We start from the raw sequence: 18,322 nt of genomic DNA on the forward strand, positions 1-18,322 counted from the left end.
ACAAGTTTCTTGTATGCGCAAGCGTACATGGCAATAAAGCTGTTTCTTTCTGATTAGTAATGTGTAGTTCGCGAACGAGTCGCCTCTCAATGTCCACATAAAAGAATCGTTTTAAAGAACCGACTCATTCGAGTGACTCGGTCGAATGTTTGTTTCATTTTTCTCTTTAGTTTAGATTAGATTCGATTCAACTTTATTGTCATTACACGTATACAAGAACAAGGCAACGAAATGCAGTTTGGCATCTAACCAGAAGTGCAAAATGTAAAATATTTACAGTATAATTACAGGTACCTATATTTCCACAGCATATTCATCTGTATTTGTCTGTCTCATTGAGCGCATGAGGGAACTTAAAAAATTGCATGAGTGCATGAGAGAACTTAAAAAATGAAAATTAATCTTTATTTTGAAAAAAGAAAAAGAAAGAGTGAAAAAAAGCACAGCAACTATAACAGTGTAAGTTTACTTAGTTATAATAATAATAATAATAATAATAATAATAATAATAATAATAATAATAATAATAATAATAATAATAATACATTTTATTTAAAGGCGCCTTTCAAGGCACTCAAGGACACCGTACATTTGAGTGAAGATACAATTAATACATCAATACAACAAACAACAATTATTGACATTAAATAGTTTAAAATTGATCCGAGAAAGCTCATTTAAACAAGTGAGTTTTAAGAGATGATTTAAAAGTAGTCAGACAGTCACTTTCTCGTATGGATTGTGGAGGAGAATTCCAGACATTAGGAGCAGCACAACTAAATGCCCTAGTTATCTTAGAAAACGTTAAATAGTATATTTAACATATTTTTTTTAATTAAGTATAAACTTTTATGAATTAGATAGTTGAGTAAGATGTCATCAGGAACCGTCACAAATACTGGAAAAATTGCAGTGAGGCATTTAGGAGTCGAAAGAGTCGGCTCATTTTTTTTGTTCCTGATTTGACTCGCAAAAACGAATCGGAATGCCCATCACTAATGGAGACGGACCACAAACTTTGTTGGCCAATCAAAGTCCATGCATGAAACAACATACCCTATTTCTAAGTCCACACGGTGTGATTGACGTTATGTTCAGCCATTAGCGTTCGAAGACGTTCGTACTGTAGTTCTTTAAATCTGCGTAACTGCTGCGTCTGTTCAGAATTTTCTGCTGTCGACGAGCGACGCTGTGTTTTAGACAGTTTACCTTCACGAAACTGTTCATTAAACGCTTTTCAAAATGAGAGAGATTGTTCATCTTCAGGCTGGTCAGTGTGGGAATCAAATTGGTGCAAAAGTAAGTAAAAGGATGATTATTACACAGTTGTTACAGTTCAGCGTTATTAGTTGTCGGTTAGGTTACCTAGCAACAACGGAGATAGACAGTAACCTTTGCTCATATATTATTTATCTAAGCTACCTTTCTCATCATTTGTTTTTTTGTTTGTTTGTTTAGTCGTAACAGTGATAATTGTTTAAAAGTTTGAATTATTTGTAGTTGCCGGCTTGCTCTAGGCTATGTATGATTACCAGCACAATTCCTGCTCAGACTTGATAACGTTACAAAGTTGAGTAAATTGTTAGTAATACTGATCTAATTTGATGTAATTTTAGTTTTGGGAGGTGATCAGTGATGAGCACGGAATCGACCCAACCGGCACCTACCACGGTGACAGCGACCTGCAGCTGGAGCGGATTAACGTGTATTACAATGAAGCCACTGGTAAATCCGACTATTCATATCCTCACCATTTGTCATATAAGGTTATGGTTTAATTTTTACGTTGGTTGACCGTAATGAAATATATACTGTGGTGCCATAGGTGGAAAGTATGTCCCTCGGGCTGTACTCGTGGACTTGGAGCCAGGGACCATGGACTCTGTTAGATCTGGTCCTTTTGGTCAAGTTTTCAGACCAGACAATTTCGTCTTTGGTGGGTGAAATTTTAAATATTTTATATATGCTTATCTCCTTTGTCACATTTTGCACAGTTGAATTAATCTAATAATGATTAGTAAACTAATCATGAAAGTACAACTAAAATGGGGTGTTGTTATTTTTTACCCACCCATCTCCGCCATGAGTTCATTCCATCATATAATTAATTTAAATCCTTCATCACAGTAATGTAATATTGTGACAACATACACAATGCCCCTTTTGGCAACCTGTGGTCATATGCAGCAATGCAAATATTTGTTTCCAAAGGGAATTGAGAGATCTGGTATTACGCACTGAGTATTTTGAGCAACCAAGATGTACGTAGGACCTAAAGTGAGTAAATCAATAAATGGGCAACATTTTTTATTACTTCAAGACTTCAAGACCCAATATATATATTCGTATAGTTATATATAAGTTCGTATATATATATATATATATATATATATATATATATATATATATATATATATATATATATATATATATATATATAAATAAGTTCGTATAAATGACTCTGAATGTTGAGTGAGGGTTCACTTTTACCTAGCAAAATGCATTTCTAGAGAATTAAGAAAAAGAAAGTAAGCAATTACAAACCTGAATATCTCAGAATTTTATGTAAGTCACAACCAAAGTACAGAACTTATTTAAAGTCTTCAGGTGTGTCAAAGTTCCAAAAGGTAAATCTAAATATTTGTTGTGGGGGTTGTATGTTATGATTAGGGTAATTGTAAGCCATATTTTAGCTTTATTGTTCTGCTTTCCACAGGTCAGAGTGGGGCTGGAAACAATTGGGCCAAGGGGCATTATACTGAAGGTGCTGAGCTTGTAGACTCCGTGCTGGATGTTGTACGCAAGGAGGCTGAAAGCTGTGACTGCCTACAGGGCTTTCAGCTCACTCACTCCTTGGGTGGCGGCACCGGATCAGGCATGGGCACGCTTCTTATCAGTAAGATCCGTGAGGAGTATCCTGATCGCATCATGAACACTTTCAGTGTTGTGCCATCTCCTAAAGTCTCTGACACTGTGGTGGAGCCCTACAATGCCACTCTGTCTGTACACCAACTGGTGGAGAACACTGATGAGACATATTGTATTGACAATGAAGCACTTTATGACATTTGTTTCCGTACTTTAAAGCTCACAACTCCTACTTATGGTGATCTCAACCATCTTGTGTCTGCCACCATGAGTGGTGTGACCACCTGCCTCCGTTTCCCTGGACAGCTCAACGCTGACCTGCGAAAATTGGCTGTCAATATGGTGCCCTTCCCTCGTCTGCACTTCTTCATGCCTGGTTTTGCCCCACTCACCAGCAGAGGGAGCCAGCAGTACCGTGCACTCACTGTGCCCGAATTAACACAGCAGATGTTTGATGCCAAGAATATGATGGCAGCGTGTGACCCACGCCATGGCCGCTATCTGACTGTGGCTGCTATCTTCCGGGGCCGCATGTCCATGAAAGAGGTTGATGAACAGATGCTCAATGTGCAGAACAAAAACAGCAGCTATTTTGTAGAGTGGATCCCAAACAATGTCAAAACTGCTGTATGCGACATCCCACCAAGAGGACTTAAAATGGCTGCTACTTTTATTGGCAACAGCACGGCCATCCAGGAGCTGTTCAAACGCATTTCTGAGCAGTTCACAGCCATGTTCAGAAGAAAAGCCTTCCTGCATTGGTACACAGGAGAAGGAATGGATGAGATGGAGTTTACAGAGGCAGAAAGCAACATGAATGACCTGGTGTCTGAGTACCAGCAGTACCAGGATGCCACAGCAGAAGAAGAGGGTGAGTTTGAGGAAGAGGCAGAAGAGGAATTGGCATAAAGATCTGTTAATCTTTTACATGTTCTTATTTTCACAATTTCTATGTAAAAAAAATAACAGTTAACAATTGAGCCTTTGTACTTTCAATCTTTCTAATAAATGTATACCTTTGCCAACTTTGCTCTCTCTGTGCTCATTTTTATTTCTAACTAAATCATTAAGCAGTTTAGAATCTAGTTGTCTTTTAAGTTTTCTCAAAGCTACACAAAGATTCTCAATTTAAATTCTATAAATAGTACATACTGGTTAATAATCATTCCTAATAGATTCATAACTCAGTAATATATCTATATATATATATATATATATATATATATATATATATATGTATATATATATATATATATATATATATATATATATATATATATATATATATATATATATATATATACATATATATATATATATATATATATTATGAATTCAAAGATTCTAAATGTTCAAATTGAAAAAAAAATCAAGAATCAAAAAATAACCTCTGAATATCTTATCAAACAATGCTGTGCAGCCTTTCTTGGTCTCCCTTTTCACAACAGCCTGTTTGCACATAGTGCCTAAAAAAAGAAATGCTAGTAATGTGTAACAATCATTATTTCAATTTTTTTGTATTTGACATTAAATCAGTGTACAAATAAATCATATATTTATATGTGCATATATTTAAAGTTCATGCAAGGATAACTTAAAGAAAATACATTTATAACATAAGTGAAAAATATTGACTTTTTTTATGTTTTTTCTTATGGCCACTATTGGTAGTAGGAATAAGAAATCCTTACAGGGAAATAAAATTGAAATGAAATTTATAACATATGAGAAGATGAACTAAATAGAATAAGATTATCTGATAAGAAAGTGTTGACAAAAATGCAGGTACAGATTCACTTCATAAGTGGGTTCACCTGGCTCTGTTTGCTAAAAATAACATACGGCTAATATGATCATTAAAATAATGTATTGTCAGCATGTGATCAGGGAAAAAACTATCCCTGAACTTAGTTTATCATTTAATTCATTTAACAGACTCTGTTAATTCTTAAAGGTAAATGAGAATCAAATTTGTGTTCATGAGGCCCAACAAAAGATGTACTTCCTTATCCACTTGTGGAAGTTTTTAACCTGCCACAGGAGCTGCTGAAACAGTTCTACTCAGCCATCATCGAGTCTGTTCTTTGCACATAACTGTCTAGTTTGGCTAAGCTACAAAATCAAACAAGTCAATCAAACTCAAGATGACTACAGAGAACGTTCAGACTGCTAAAAGGATTATTGATGTTTCCCTGCCCACCTTTCAAGAATTGTATATCCAGAGTGACGAAAAGAGCTCAGAAAATCACTCTGGATACCTCACATCCAAGTCATCAACTTTTATAACTTTTACGTGAAGTGACATACGGCTAAGTATGGTGACCCATACTCAGAGTTTGTTATCTGCATTTAACCCATCTAAAGTGCACACACAGCAGTGAACACATACACACCGTGAACACACATCCGGAGCAGTGGGCAGCCATTTATGCTGCGGTGCCCGGGGAGCAGTTGGGGGGTTTGGTGCCTTGCTCAAGGGCACCTCATTCGTGGCCGGCCCGAGACTCGAACCCACAACCTTTGGGTTACGAATCAGACTCTCTAACTATTAGGCCATGACTGCCCCATCTATCATCCAATCATCTATTGGCAGTAGTGATAAGAAGTCCTTACAGGGAAATGAAAACCACAAAAATGAAATGAAATTTATAACATATGAGAGGATGAACAAAATAGAATAAGATTATCTGATAAGAAAGGGTTGATGAAAATGCAGGACTGAAGGTACAGATTCACTTCGTAAGAGCATTCACCTGGGTCTGTTTGCTCAAAATAACATACGGCTAATATCATTAAAATAATGAATTGTTAGCATGTGATCAGGGGAAAAATTATCACTGAACTTAGTTTATCATGTAATTCATTTAACAGACTCTACTGATGCTTAAAGGTAAATGAGAATCAAATTTGTGTTCATGAGGCCCAACAAAAGATGTACTTCCTTATCCAGTTGAGGAAGTTTACCCTGCCAAAGGAGCTGCTGAAACAGTTCTACTCATCCCTCATCAAGTCTGTTCTGTGCACATAACTGTATGGTTTGGCTAAGCTACAAAATCAAACAAGTCAATCAAAATCAAGATGGCTACAGAGAACGGTTCGGACTGTTGAAAGGATTGTTGGGTTTTCCCTACCCACTTTTCAAAAAATTGTATATAAACCAGAGTGATGAAAATGAATCAGAAAATCACTCTGGATCCCTCACATCCAAGTCATCCGCTTTTTGAACTTTTAGCATCTGGCCGGCGATACAGAGCTCCAAATACCAGCACAACCAGGGACAAGATCAGTTTCTTCCACCAGGCAATCTACCTCATGAACAGTTAATGTTTCCCCATCATGCAGTAACAATGTGCTGTAATCTTACAGGTATTTGTTACCACCTCCATCCTAGTACATTCCTTCATCTCATTCTATTCTATTCCATTCTGCCATCTATAGCACAACTGTACATAGAATCGATTTATTTTTTAATCTAAAAAAATTACAGGTAAAAATAAAACAACAAAAATAAACTTTTTTTTGTCTATTTGTATTTACGTAAGTGTATTTTTTATTTCCATCTTATATTTATTGTCTGTCTATTGTTGTCTCTATGTACTGGAAGCGGAATTCCTTGTGCGCAGGCATGCTTGGCAATAAAGCTCTTTCTGATTCTGATTGTGATTAGTAACGTGTGAACGATTCGCCTCCGAATGTTCACATAACAGAATCATTTAAAAGAACCGACTTATTCGAGGGTCGAATGTTTGTTTCCATTTTTTCTTTAGATTTATTTATTTATTTGTTTGTTTGTTTGCTTAGTTAGGTACTTAGTTAGATAGTTTGTTTTTTCCTGTAGACAATGACCGCTTAAATGACTTTATGGAAATGTACTTCCTTAATCTGAGCACTGTTTTTGTGAATAGGGCAAAGTATTGAAACTGAGGGTTTAAACTGAGTGCATGAGGGAAGTTACTAATCGAAATAAACGGAAATTAAACTTTATTTTGGAAAAGGAAAAAGAAAGAGTGAAAAAAGCAGAGCAGCTATATACAGTAAGTTTACATAGTGTTTGTATGGATTAACGTATATAATCTTTATAATTTAGAAACGATTATATAAATTAGTTGTACATATTTTTAATTAAGCATAAAACTTTATGTTAATTAGATAGTCGAGTAAGATGTCATCAGGAACTGTCACAAAAACTGAAAAAATTGCAACGAGGCATGAGTCGAAAGAGTCGGCTCATTTTTTTGGTTCCTGATTTGACTCGCAAAAACGAATCGGAATGCCCATCACTAATGGAGACGGACCACAAACTTTGTTGGCCAATCAAAGTCCATACATGAAACAACATACCCTATTTCTAAGTCCACACGGTGTGATTGACGTTTTGTTCAGCCATTAGCGTTCGAAGACGTTCGTACTGTAGTTCTTTAAATCTGCGTAACTGCTGCGTCTGTTCAGAATTTTCTGCTGTCGACGAGCTACGCTGTGTTTTAGACAGTTTACCTTCACGAAATCTGTTCATTAAACGCTTTTCAAAATGAGAGAGATTGTTCATCTTCAGGCTGGTCAGTGTGGGAATCAAATTGGTGCAAAAGTAAGTAAAAGGATGATTATTACACAGTTGTTACAGTTCAGCGTTATTAGTTGTCGGTTAGGTTACCTAGCAACAACGGAGATAGACAGTAACCGTTGCTCATATATTATTTATATAAGCTACTTTTCTCAACATTTGTTTGCTTGTTTGTTTGTTTAGTCGTAGCTCAACAATGATAATTGTTTAAAACAGGGGCGGTTCTAGGATTTCATCTTTGGGGGTTTTAGCCCTCAGTGAGAATTTAAAAGAAGAAGAGTTTTATATTATATATTATATGACTACATAGTAAGCCAAAAGTTATGGTATAATTAAAATGGCAAAAGTGGACACCAAAATTTTATACATGATGTAATGATGCCAGTCTTGAATCAAATCAGTTCATGTGTGCATTCTCTACGAACAGTGTGTCCAATGAATGCAGTCATTAATAAAAAAAAAATCCACACGACAAAAAGACCAATTGGTCTTTTATTTAAATCAATAAATATTATTTTTATTTAATGTTATTTTTTTATTGAATGGACTGTTTGCATTAATGTTTTGTTTGTGCTATCAACTCTGGTAATAAGAATAGTGACATTTCACTGCTTTTGGTTGCTTTTGGCTTTCCGCCGATTAACGTTATAGATAAATGCCTCCAGCTCTGACTGCGCGTGCATGCTGCGCGTGCCTGTGCTTCTCCGTTCAAATAAGGCAGATAGCTGATCACGCACTAATGAAAGACTACAACGCACGCGCGTAAAAGGAAAGTGGAAAAAAATCGCTCTTGAATCAAACTGATAAATAATTTTCTTTCCCATCGACGACATATAAATGAATGAATGAGTTTATTTGTACTTAATCAGGGGCAATGCACAGAGAACATTAGTCTAAAAAAGAAGAGATGTCATGTGACAGGTTATAGCAAAAGAATGCTAATTTCCACCTGCAGTCCCTAAGATGTCCTGCATTTGAACGTAATTTTTATTGTTTATTTTTTGAAAGTAAAAATTATACTTATAGTTTTAGGGTGGCTGAGATCACAGACAGGGGTGCTGGAGCCACCCTAAAAAGGTCTAGAATTGCCCCTGGTTTTAAAGTTGTTTAAATTATTTGTAGTTGCCGGCTTGCTCTAGGCTATGTATGATTACCAGCACAATTCCTGCTCAGACTTGATAACGTTACAAAGTTGAGTAAATTGTGAGTAATACTGATCTAATTTGATGTAATTTTAGTTTTGGGAGGTGATCAGTGATGAGCACGGAATCGACCCAACCGGCACCTACCACGGTGACAGCGACCTGCAGCTGGAGCGGATTAACGTGTATTACAATGAAGCCACTGGTAAATCCGACTATTCATATCCTTACCATTTGTCATATAAGGTTATGGTTTAATTTTTACGTTGGTTGACCGTAATGAAAATATATACTGTGGTGCCATAGGTGGAAAGTATGTCCCTCGGGCTGTACTCGTGGACTTGGAGCCAGGGACCATGGACTCTGTTAGATCTGGTCCTTTTGGCCAAATTTTCAGACCAGACAACTTCGTCTTTGGTGGGTGAAATTTTATATATTTTATATATGCTTATCTCCTTTGTCACATTTTGCCCCCAACTCTGCCATGCAATTTCAAAGTTCTGACGTGTACAGTAGGTGTAGGTGTGTGTAAGCCTGTCAAATTCTGATAAATAATTTCCATACCCACACTTGTATGCTGTTTCACTCTGAATTGAGTTCATTCGATTATATATTGAATTTAAATCTTACTTCACAGTAATTAATATTGTGGCAGCATACATAATGCCCCTTTTGGCAACCTGGGGTCATATGCAGCAATGCAAATATTTGTTTCCAAAGGGAATTGAGAGATCTGGTATTATCCACTGAGCATTTGAGCAACTAAAATGTAGGACCTCAAGTGAGTAAATCCATAAATGGGCAAAGTTTTTATTACTTCAAGACCCAATCCAGGTGTCATGACGCGGGGCAGGAAGCGGACCCAAACGCAGGATGGCAAAACAAAACAGGGTTTAATAACAGAGGAACATGAAACACGACACGGACTAGAGACAGGACAAAGACAACAGTAGATTCTGCGCGGCACAAGGCAACGCGGCACAAGGCAACGCGGCACAAGGCAACGCGGCACAAGGCAACGCGGCACAAGGCAACGCGGCACAAGGCAACGCGGCACAAGGCAACGCGGCACAAGGCAACGCGGCACAGTTAAATACACAAGACAATCAGATACAATTAGGAGCAGGCGTGGAAACAGGGAGGACCAGACAAGGGCAGGGCAGACCTGTGACGAGGAACATAAACAAACAAGAGCACGTGGCCAAAATCCGGGCTGAGTCATAACACCAGGAACCCAATCCTTATAAACACTGATTTTAAAGTGCTAATTCTTTTTTTTTTTTTTGCTTGGAACTGAAACTGAATACATGTGTGGATGGATGGATACAGATATAAAATATCCACCTTAAAGTATTATTGTGCATCAGAGACACGTTTTAATTATTAATTTATCTTGACCATGTAGTGGGTGTTTATGCTTATAAGAAAAAGAAAGGAAAGAGCAATTAAAAACCTGAATATCTCAGACTTTTTAGAGACTATCTCAGACTTTTTTTCACAACCAAAATACATAACGTATTCCAAATCTTAAGATGTGTCAAGTTTCCCAAAAGTACATCTAAAGATTTTCTGTGGGGGGTGGGGTTGGTATGTCATGATTGGGGTACATCTAAGCCATATTTTAGCTTTATTGTTCTGCTTTCCACAGGTCAGAGTGGGGCTGGAAACAATTGGGCCAAGGGGCATTATACTGAAGGTGCTGAACTGGTAGACTCCGTGCTGGATATTGTACGTAAGGAGGCTGAAAGTTGTGACTGCCTACAGGGCTTTCAGCTCACTCACTCCTTGGGTGGTGGCACCGGATCAGGCATGGGCACGCTGCTCATCAGTAAGATCCGTGAGGAGTATCCTGACCGCATCATGAACACTTTCAGTGTTGTGCCATCTCCTAAAGTCTCTGACACTGTGGTGGAGCCCTACAATGCCACTCTGTCTGTACACCAACTGGTGGAGAACACAGATGAGACATATTGCATTGACAACGAAGCACTTTATGACATTTGTTTCCGTACTTTAAAGCTCACAACTCCTACTTACGGTGATCTCAACCATCTTGTGTCTGCCACCATGAGTGGTGTGACCACCTGCCTCCGTTTCCCTGGACAGCTCAATGCTGACCTGCGAAAACTGGCTGTCAATATGGTGCCCTTCCCTCGTTTGCACTTCTTCATGCCTGGTTTTGCCCCACTCACCAGCAGAGGGAGCCAGCAGTACCGTGCACTCACTGTGCCTGAATTAACACAGCAGATGTTTGATGCCAAGAATATGATGGCAGCGTGTGACCCACGCCATGGCCGCTATCTGACTGTGGCTGCTATCTTCCGGGGCCGCATGTCCATGAAAGAGGTTGATGAGCAGATCCTCAATGTGCAGAACAAAAACAGCAGCTATTTTGTAGAGTGGATCCCAAACAATGTCAAAACTGCTGTATGCGACATCCCACCAAGAGGACTTAAAATGGCTGCTACTTTTATTGGCAACAGTACGGCCATCCAGGAGCTGTTCAAACGCATCTCTGAGCAGTTCACAGCCATGTTCAGAAGAAAAGCCTTCCTGCATTGGTACACTGGAGAAGGAATGGATGAGATGGAGTTCACAGAGGCAGAAAGCAACATGAATGACCTGGTGTCTGAGTACCAGCAGTACCAGGATGCCACAGCAGAAGAAGAGGGTGAGTTTGAGGAAGAGGCAGAAGAGGAGTTGGCATAAAGATCTGTTAATCTTTTACATGTTCTTATTTTCGCAATTTCCATGTAAAATGTAACAGTTAACAACTAAGCCTTTGTACTGTCAAACTTTCTAATAAATTACCTTTGGCAACTTTGCTCTCTCTGTGCTCATTTTTATTTTTAAATAAATTATTCAGCAGTTTAGAGTGTAGTTGTCTTTTAAGTTCTTATATAGCTAAACAATGACTCTTAATTAAAATTCTATGATTAGTAGGTCCTGGGTAATAATCATTCCTAATAGATTCATGACTTATTTTTTTTTAATTCAAAGATTATAAATGTTCAAATTGTAAAAATAAATATAAAAAACTTTATGAATATCTGATCAAACAAGGTTTCTTGGCTTCCCTTATTACAAGTTTGTTTGCACATGAAATTAAATAATTCAGGACTAACTAGTGTAACTATGTAGGTATTTGTATCCAGCAGATGGGGCTGTTGTTTAATTTAATTGTAATCCCTGAGTGTTTTCAAAATTGTCTAAAATATTGAATCCATTACAAAGTGTTAAGTTTAATCACATAAAAACTGAGTATACAATTTTAATGAAATATAAGCCAAGGAACATTTAGTCAATTGAAAGTGTTCTATTGCTGCTTGAGAAAAATAGAAATGCTAGTAAAGTGTAACAAAATCATTATTATTATTTTTTTTGGTAATTAAGCGGCATTAAATCAATGTTCTCACAAATAAATCATATATTTATATGAGAATATGTTTATATTTCATGCAAGGATTATTTAAAGAAAATAACATGATAACATAAGTGAAAAGTATTGACATTTTTTGCTTTTCTGATGACCACTATTGGTAGTAGAGATAAGAAATCCTTAAAGTGAAATGAAAACCGCAATATATATATATATGAGAAGATAATGGAATAAGATTAGATTATCTGATAAGAAAGGGTTGATGAAAATTCAGGACTGAGGGTATGGATTCTCTTAACAAGAGCTTTTTTACATGGTTCTCTTTGTTCAAAATAATATATGGGTAATATGATCATTAAAATGATGTATTGTCAGCATGTGATAAGAGGAAAAACTATCACTCTACTTACTGTTTGTCATGTAAGTCATTTTACAGACTCTATTAATGCTTATTATTATGGTTATCCATAGAGGCCATCCTCAGCAACAGTAAGCAACTTCCAAGTGATGAGACTAAACAGAAAAGAACAAAACTCCCAAGAGAGAGAACCAAAAGGGTCTTTCATAACATTAATAACCCTTGCTATGCCAACTGATATTATCCTTTTGTTCTTAATCCTATTTTGTGCTAGTTTACTTCACACTTGCATAAGCATATATTCGTCAGCTTCAACAAAGGCATTGTCTGTTGACTATCAAATGGCTACATTGTATTGGAGATTTATCTCATTTGCCCAACTGACAGATAAATCTAGTCTTCCTCATACACATTTATTTAATTGTTTTCAAGTCCTGTGACCCGAGTAGTTCGGATAAGCGGTAGAAAATGAATGAATGAATGAATGAAAGTCAGACAATGTGATCAAAGAAATATTACAAATTGTACTTCTAAACCAAAAAAATAGATACATTTTTCCTGCATTTAATAGCAATTATCCTCACACTGGCTATGAAGATGTGTCAGACACTGACTAAAAATATATATTGAAGCTATTCAAAGTTCTTCATAGGATCCAAAATTCAAAAACAAAGCTACATTTATACTGTAGTTCTGTATCACCAATTTTTAACAAGTGTAAAACGGCTGTGAAAGTAGGAGTGCAGTTCATTAAAACATTTTAAACAATATCTTGTCAATATTAAAATTCTCTGATGTCATTTGGATTGGCATTGTACTATGTTGTTAAATATAGACATGCTAAAATTATTCTGTGTTTTAGAGAACATCTTATGAATTTAAATGAATGTCTCAGTGTGGAGACACAAAATAATTTAAGTGTCCTACTCTTCAAAAAGTAAAGTTTACTGGCATAGTTTAAAGATTCTGTAACTGCAAATGTTGTATTTTTCATCTATAAATGATGCAGAATGTGTTTTAAGGTGGGGCTGGAGCAAAAGATGTAAATTGGTAGAAAGCAGAATGATTTGAAAGGTACTAGGTAGGTGGTGGACCCAATGGTACCTTTTTATTTAGGTTTAGGAAAAGAAATCTTAAAAGCTTAAATCACAAATCAGCAGATGCTTTGAATCAATAATTGGATGACAGTGTGCTTTTTAAACATTTCAGCAGACAGTTCTTAGTGTGAACCTGACCTGGATTTGATTTAACAAGCCTACAGCATTCTGAGCAAGTCCAGGCATGCCCTCTCCTTACTAATAACAATAAATATGCTAGTTTAGCATAACCTGATATCCTTAATAATCATCTGTTTACTGTCCAGACTATCTAGTTACCAAAAATGCAAAAGGGTTTCTAAGGGAGATCACAATGCTGTAACCCCTGGAGACTACAGTTCTTCTCAGCCGTCATAATGTCTGTTCTGTGAACATCAATAATTGTCTGGTTTGGCACAGCTACAAAAGCGGTTTGGACAGTTTATGCTCATAAAGAATGCTGACTGAGGGTTCACGTTTACCTGGAAAAATGTACGAAATGTATGTATGAAAAGAAAGGTGAGAACAATTAAAAACCTGAATATCAGACGTTTCTGAATTTTTAGATATGTGGGTCACAACCAAAATACAGAACTTATCTCAGGTCTTAAGGTGTGTCAACAAGGTCTATCCCACCAAGAGGGCTTAAAATGGCTGCCACTTTCATTGACAACAGCACGGCCATCCAGGTGCTGTTCATTTACTGAGCAGTTCACAGCCATGTTCAGACGAAAGTCATTCCTGCATTGCTACACAGGAGAAGGAATGGATGAGTTCACAGAGGCAAAAAGCATCATAAATGAGCTGGTATCTGAGCACCAGCAGTACCAGGATGAAGAAGAGGTTGAGGTTGAGGAAGGTCTGTTATTGCAGGAGCATAAAAGGTCTGTTATTGCACATGTTCTTATTTTCACAATTTCCATGTAAACAGTTAACAGTTAACAACTGAGCCTGTGTACTTTCAAACTTTCTCGTACATGTTTAACTTTGGCATTCGTTACATCGATTATTCATAAGCATGATTCAAAACACTGAAGAAACTGAAGAAAGTTAAGTGCACTCTAGAGAGGTGGACATGAAAGAACAGCACTCAGGAAGTCAGGTGAAATCAAGCATGCTCCTTCACGATTGGTCCCAGTCGATCGATGTGTGCCTCTATCTCCTGGACAAAGTCGATGACCGATCTAACGGTCAGGTTTCTCTTCCCAGGCCTCAATGGCCATGTCTGGCAGCCCATGAGGTCACTGTCCGAAAAGGAGCTCAAACGGGGTGAAGACGGTGGATGCTTGGGGAGCTTCTCGGACTCAGCCAGTCCAGTCCCTCCTCGTCTACCACCATAGGTAGCATCCTTTTCAACATCTGATTGAACCACTCCACATGTCCATTGGGAGTGGTTCAATCGAGAACATGTCCTTCAGGATCCTAACTTGACCAAAGAGCATGAGGAGCTCTCTGGCAATGTTCCAATAGATGACCTTCCAGAGGTGGGACTGAATTGGGGTATTGATTACGTTCTATGATCACAAGCTGACTTCAGAAGTGGCCTGACAAGATCCATGCTGATTCTCTCGAATGGCACATCGATGATGGGAATGGGGATGAGGGGCGCAAGCACAAGAGGTTTCTGGGTGGAGGTCTGCTGCCACTGGGCACAAGCCAGGATACCATTTCAGACAAGAAAGTAGGACAAGGGCAGTGATCAGGAAGGGTCCATTCTCTCACCTTTCACCTGCAAAACCTGGCTCCAGCAGTGCTTCAGCCACTCATCCTATTTCTGTTCCTTTCCAAAACTCCTCTCTCGGGTGGCCTGTTGGAACACAGATGACACAGAGACAGTTGAGAAGGGGGACCCACCTCTTCCCAAGCCATGCACGCCTGTTGCACATGGACCTTTTGCTTTTGACCCGCTCTTTTCTTGGTGGCCCAGCTCATGGCGTTGGCAAAGCCAGGCTAGTCATGTTTGAGTAGGAGGGTCACATCCAGGAATTCTATGGAATGGAGAGGAGATAAAGGTCATAGGGCTGAGAGGGCATGCAGAACCCAAAGAATTCCTGGATCCGAAAGGACCTGTCCATGGCCACCCTCTCAGCGACCTCTTTGGTTAGTTCGTCATACTCCAGCCACCGCCGGACGATTAGAAAGGCCTCAACATCATCCTCTGCTGTCAGTTTACATAGTTGGGAGTGAGCATCCCTGTTATAGTAAGGAAACTATTTATTTGGCAAGCAGGGTTTGTAATTGGAGCTGTACCAAACCCCATTTCTTAAAACACATACTGCTTTTCTCTGTGCTGCTCTTTCTTCTGCTGTGCAATGTGCCTGAAGATCTTCAAGGTCAGTTGTGAGAGTACATATTTTTAAAATACAAAAAGTTTCTTTCTAATTTGCACCTGACAAAGTGATTAACTCTGCTGTTTGTGCAGAGAGGTGTCCTGCTAGTGATTCAACTTTCACTATTTCATATTGTATACTGCATATCTTACGTAGCTACGGCCTGTTTTCTGGTTTCTGCTAATGTGAAAAACAGTGAAGAGTGTATAAGGCTCATAGTATTGCCTGTAACCGAGTGAAAAATAGTTATTGTATTCATTGATAAAGACTTAAAAGCACTTTTGTACGTTGCTCTGGAAAAGGGCGTCTGCCAAATGCTGGAAATGGTTTCTGCAGGCAGATCATCTACAAACAGTTTAAGGTCTAAATTCTATGATGGTGTCTCTTGCAAATTTAATTTACAACTGCTACACAATTGTGCTGTTCTTCATAAACTTCTGTGAAAGAATGGTTGCATGATTTAGTACAGTAAAGCATTCCCTTTTGACATTTGACATATCATATAAGACATTATCTTTCAACCATTGTGTTGGTTGCTGAAATTTGTGCTGTTTTTTTTTCAAGAAGAAACGATACTGCATCTGGACCTATAGGGTAATTTCACTGTATTCTACAATGTGAGCAGAACTAATGATTGCCTTTCCAGCTGTTCCTACAGATCTAAAATACATGCAGGCAATCCCACTCCCACTGCATCCAGTTTACAGTGCCTTGAAAAAGTTTCATACCCACTAGACTTTTTCACATTTTGACAAGTGGAAGGAAAATGATAAATTGTGTCCAAATGCTTTTTACAAATGAATACCTGAAAAGTGTGGCATGCATTTGTATTCAGCCCCTGTAATGAGTCTGTCTGTGTTTTTGCCCTGTTTCTGTCTGCTGTCTTGCCCTGCTGTTAATTGTTGGCCCCGCCGACTTATTTGTTACCATGGACACTAATTGCACTCAATCTCTTCCCAAGGTGTTTTGTCTTAGTCTCTGATTGTCTCCTGCCTATCTTTTTTCTTGCTTTAGATTAATAAAACTTATTAATTTGGGGGGGGGGGGGCAGTAAGCATCGGGGTCCGTGGGCTACGGAGCCAAACCAGCCACAGACGCCCGAATGCTCCACAGTAACTTCGTCCAGCCCAGTCCTGTACACGACTGTGACTGAGCCTGTTCACATGGCTGCCATACCAGCAAGCTCTATCGAGGCCCGTGCGGTCCGGCTTATCTCGAAACTGGAGGATACCCCGATAATGTCGGTTCAGGCAGCCGGTATCCCTAAGCTCTCTGCTTCACCCAGTGCCCATTCTATTTTGCCAAATAGCTCAAGCTCAGTCAGATTGGATGGCAAGCGTCTGTGAACAGCGGTCTAGCTACAGATTTTTAATTGGATTTAGGTCTGGACTTTGACTGGGCCATCCTAACACATCTTTGATCTAGAATACTCCATTGTAACTCTGACTGTATGTTTAGGTCATTGTCTTGCTGGAAGGTGAACCTCTGCCCAAGTCTCAAGTCTTTTGAAGACTCTAACAAGTTTTCATCTAAGATGTATTTTACTCCATCCATCTTCCCATCAACTCTGACCAGCTTCCCTATCCCTGCTGAAGAAAAACATCCCCACAACATGATGCTGCCACCACCATGTTTCACAGTGGGGGTGGTGTGTTCAGGTTGATGTGCAAAGTTAGGTTTCCGCCACACATAACGTTTTGAATTTTGGTCTCATCTGACCAGAGCACTTTCTTCCACATGCTTGCTGGGTCCCCCACATGGAAATGAACTGAAAATGCGATTTCTTATGTCTTTCTTTCAACAATGACTTTCTTCTTGCCACCTGAGCTGTGGATTGCTGCAGCTCCTACAGAGTTATCATGGGCCTCTTGGCTGACTCTCTGATTAATGCTCTCCTTGCATGGCCTGTTGGTTTAGGTGGTTGGCCATGTCTTGGTAGGCTTGCAGTTGTGCCATACTCTTTCCATTTCTGGATGATGGATTGTACAGTGCTCCGTGAGATGTTCAAGGCTCGGGATATTAATTCATGACCTAACCTTGCTTTAAACTTCTCCACAACTTCATCCCTGACCTGTCTGGTGTGTTCTTTGGTCTCATGATAGGGTTTGTTCACTATTGTTCTCTAACTTCACAGAACAGCTGTATTTATACTGAGATTAAATTATATGCAGGTGCACTCTATTTACTAATTAGGTGACTTCTGAAGGCATTTGGTTTCACTGGATTTTAGTTTAGGGGTATCAGAGTAAAGGGGGCTGAATACAAATGCACACCACACTTTTCAGATATTTATTTGTAAAAAAAAAATTGGACACCATTTATAATTTTCATTCCACTTCACAATTATGTGCCACTTTCTTTCAGTCTATTTAATAAAATCCCAATAAAATAAATTTTCTTTGTGGTTGTATCATGTCAAAATGTGGAAAGGTTCAGTGGGTATGAATACTTTTGCAAGGCACTGTAGTTACAAATAGTCTACTTGTCTTCATGATCTTAGATTAGATTCAACTTTGTCATTGTGCAAGGTACATGTACAGAGCCAATGAAATGCAGTTAGCATCTAACCAGAAGTGCATATGTGGCGGGAGCGGTATGGTGTGTTAGG

The 18,322-nt window shown here is 38.5% G+C and overlaps 2 protein-coding genes across 3 annotated transcripts; both read left to right on the forward strand.

The window, feature by feature from the left end:
• The first annotated feature begins 986 nt into the window (after positions 1-986).
• Positions 987-3,893, forward strand: LOC113655164 (tubulin beta-4B chain). The gene is made up of 4 exons (XM_027165520.2): positions 987-1,299; positions 1,617-1,725; positions 1,826-1,936; positions 2,717-3,893. Exons 1-4 carry the CDS (start codon positions 1,243-1,245, stop codon positions 3,775-3,777), a joined length of 1,338 nt encoding a protein of 445 aa, XP_027021321.1. The 5' UTR covers positions 987-1,242; the 3' UTR covers positions 3,778-3,893.
• Positions 3,894-6,643: 2,750 nt separating this feature from the next.
• On the forward strand, positions 6,644-11,391 carry LOC113655162 (tubulin beta-4B chain-like). 2 transcript variants are annotated; one of them, XM_027165516.2, is made up of 4 exons: positions 6,644-6,902; positions 8,668-8,776; positions 8,878-8,988; positions 10,220-11,391. In XM_027165516.2, exons 1-4 carry the CDS (start codon positions 6,810-6,812, stop codon positions 11,278-11,280), a joined length of 1,374 nt encoding a protein of 457 aa, XP_027021317.1. In that variant the 5' UTR covers positions 6,644-6,809; the 3' UTR covers positions 11,281-11,391. The 2 variants fall into 2 exon arrangements, with proteins under 2 accessions (XP_027021317.1, XP_027021318.1); XM_027165517.2 differs by lacking the exon at positions 6,644-6,902 and adding an exon at positions 7,131-7,453.
• The last annotated feature ends 6,931 nt before the right edge of the window (positions 11,392-18,322 follow it).

This window comes from Tachysurus fulvidraco, chromosome 26, assembly GCF_022655615.1.
Source record: "Tachysurus fulvidraco isolate hzauxx_2018 chromosome 26, HZAU_PFXX_2.0, whole genome shotgun sequence".
NCBI lineage: Eukaryota > Metazoa > Chordata > Actinopteri > Siluriformes > Bagridae > Tachysurus > Tachysurus fulvidraco.

Bases quoted from the DNA above. Each gene is read 5' to 3' on its own strand.
- LOC113655164 (XM_027165520.2), top strand. From the start codon at position 1,243: ATGAGAGAGATTGTTCATCTTCAGGCTGGTCAGTGTGGGAATCAAATT. The intron at 1,726-1,825 runs GTAAATCCGACT...GTGGTGCCATAG, and splicing joins GTATTACAATGAAGCCACTG to GTGGAAAGTATGTCCCTCGG. The intron at 1,937-2,716 runs GTGGGTGAAATT...TGCTTTCCACAG, and splicing joins ACCAGACAATTTCGTCTTTG to GTCAGAGTGGGGCTGGAAAC.
- LOC113655162 (XM_027165516.2), top strand. From the start codon at position 6,810: ATGAGGGAAGTTACTAATCGAAATAAACGGAAATTAAACTTTATTTTG. The intron at 6,903-8,667 runs GTAAGTTTACAT...ATGTAATTTTAG, and splicing joins AAGCAGAGCAGCTATATACA to TTTTGGGAGGTGATCAGTGA. The intron at 8,989-10,219 runs GTGGGTGAAATT...TGCTTTCCACAG, and splicing joins ACCAGACAACTTCGTCTTTG to GTCAGAGTGGGGCTGGAAAC.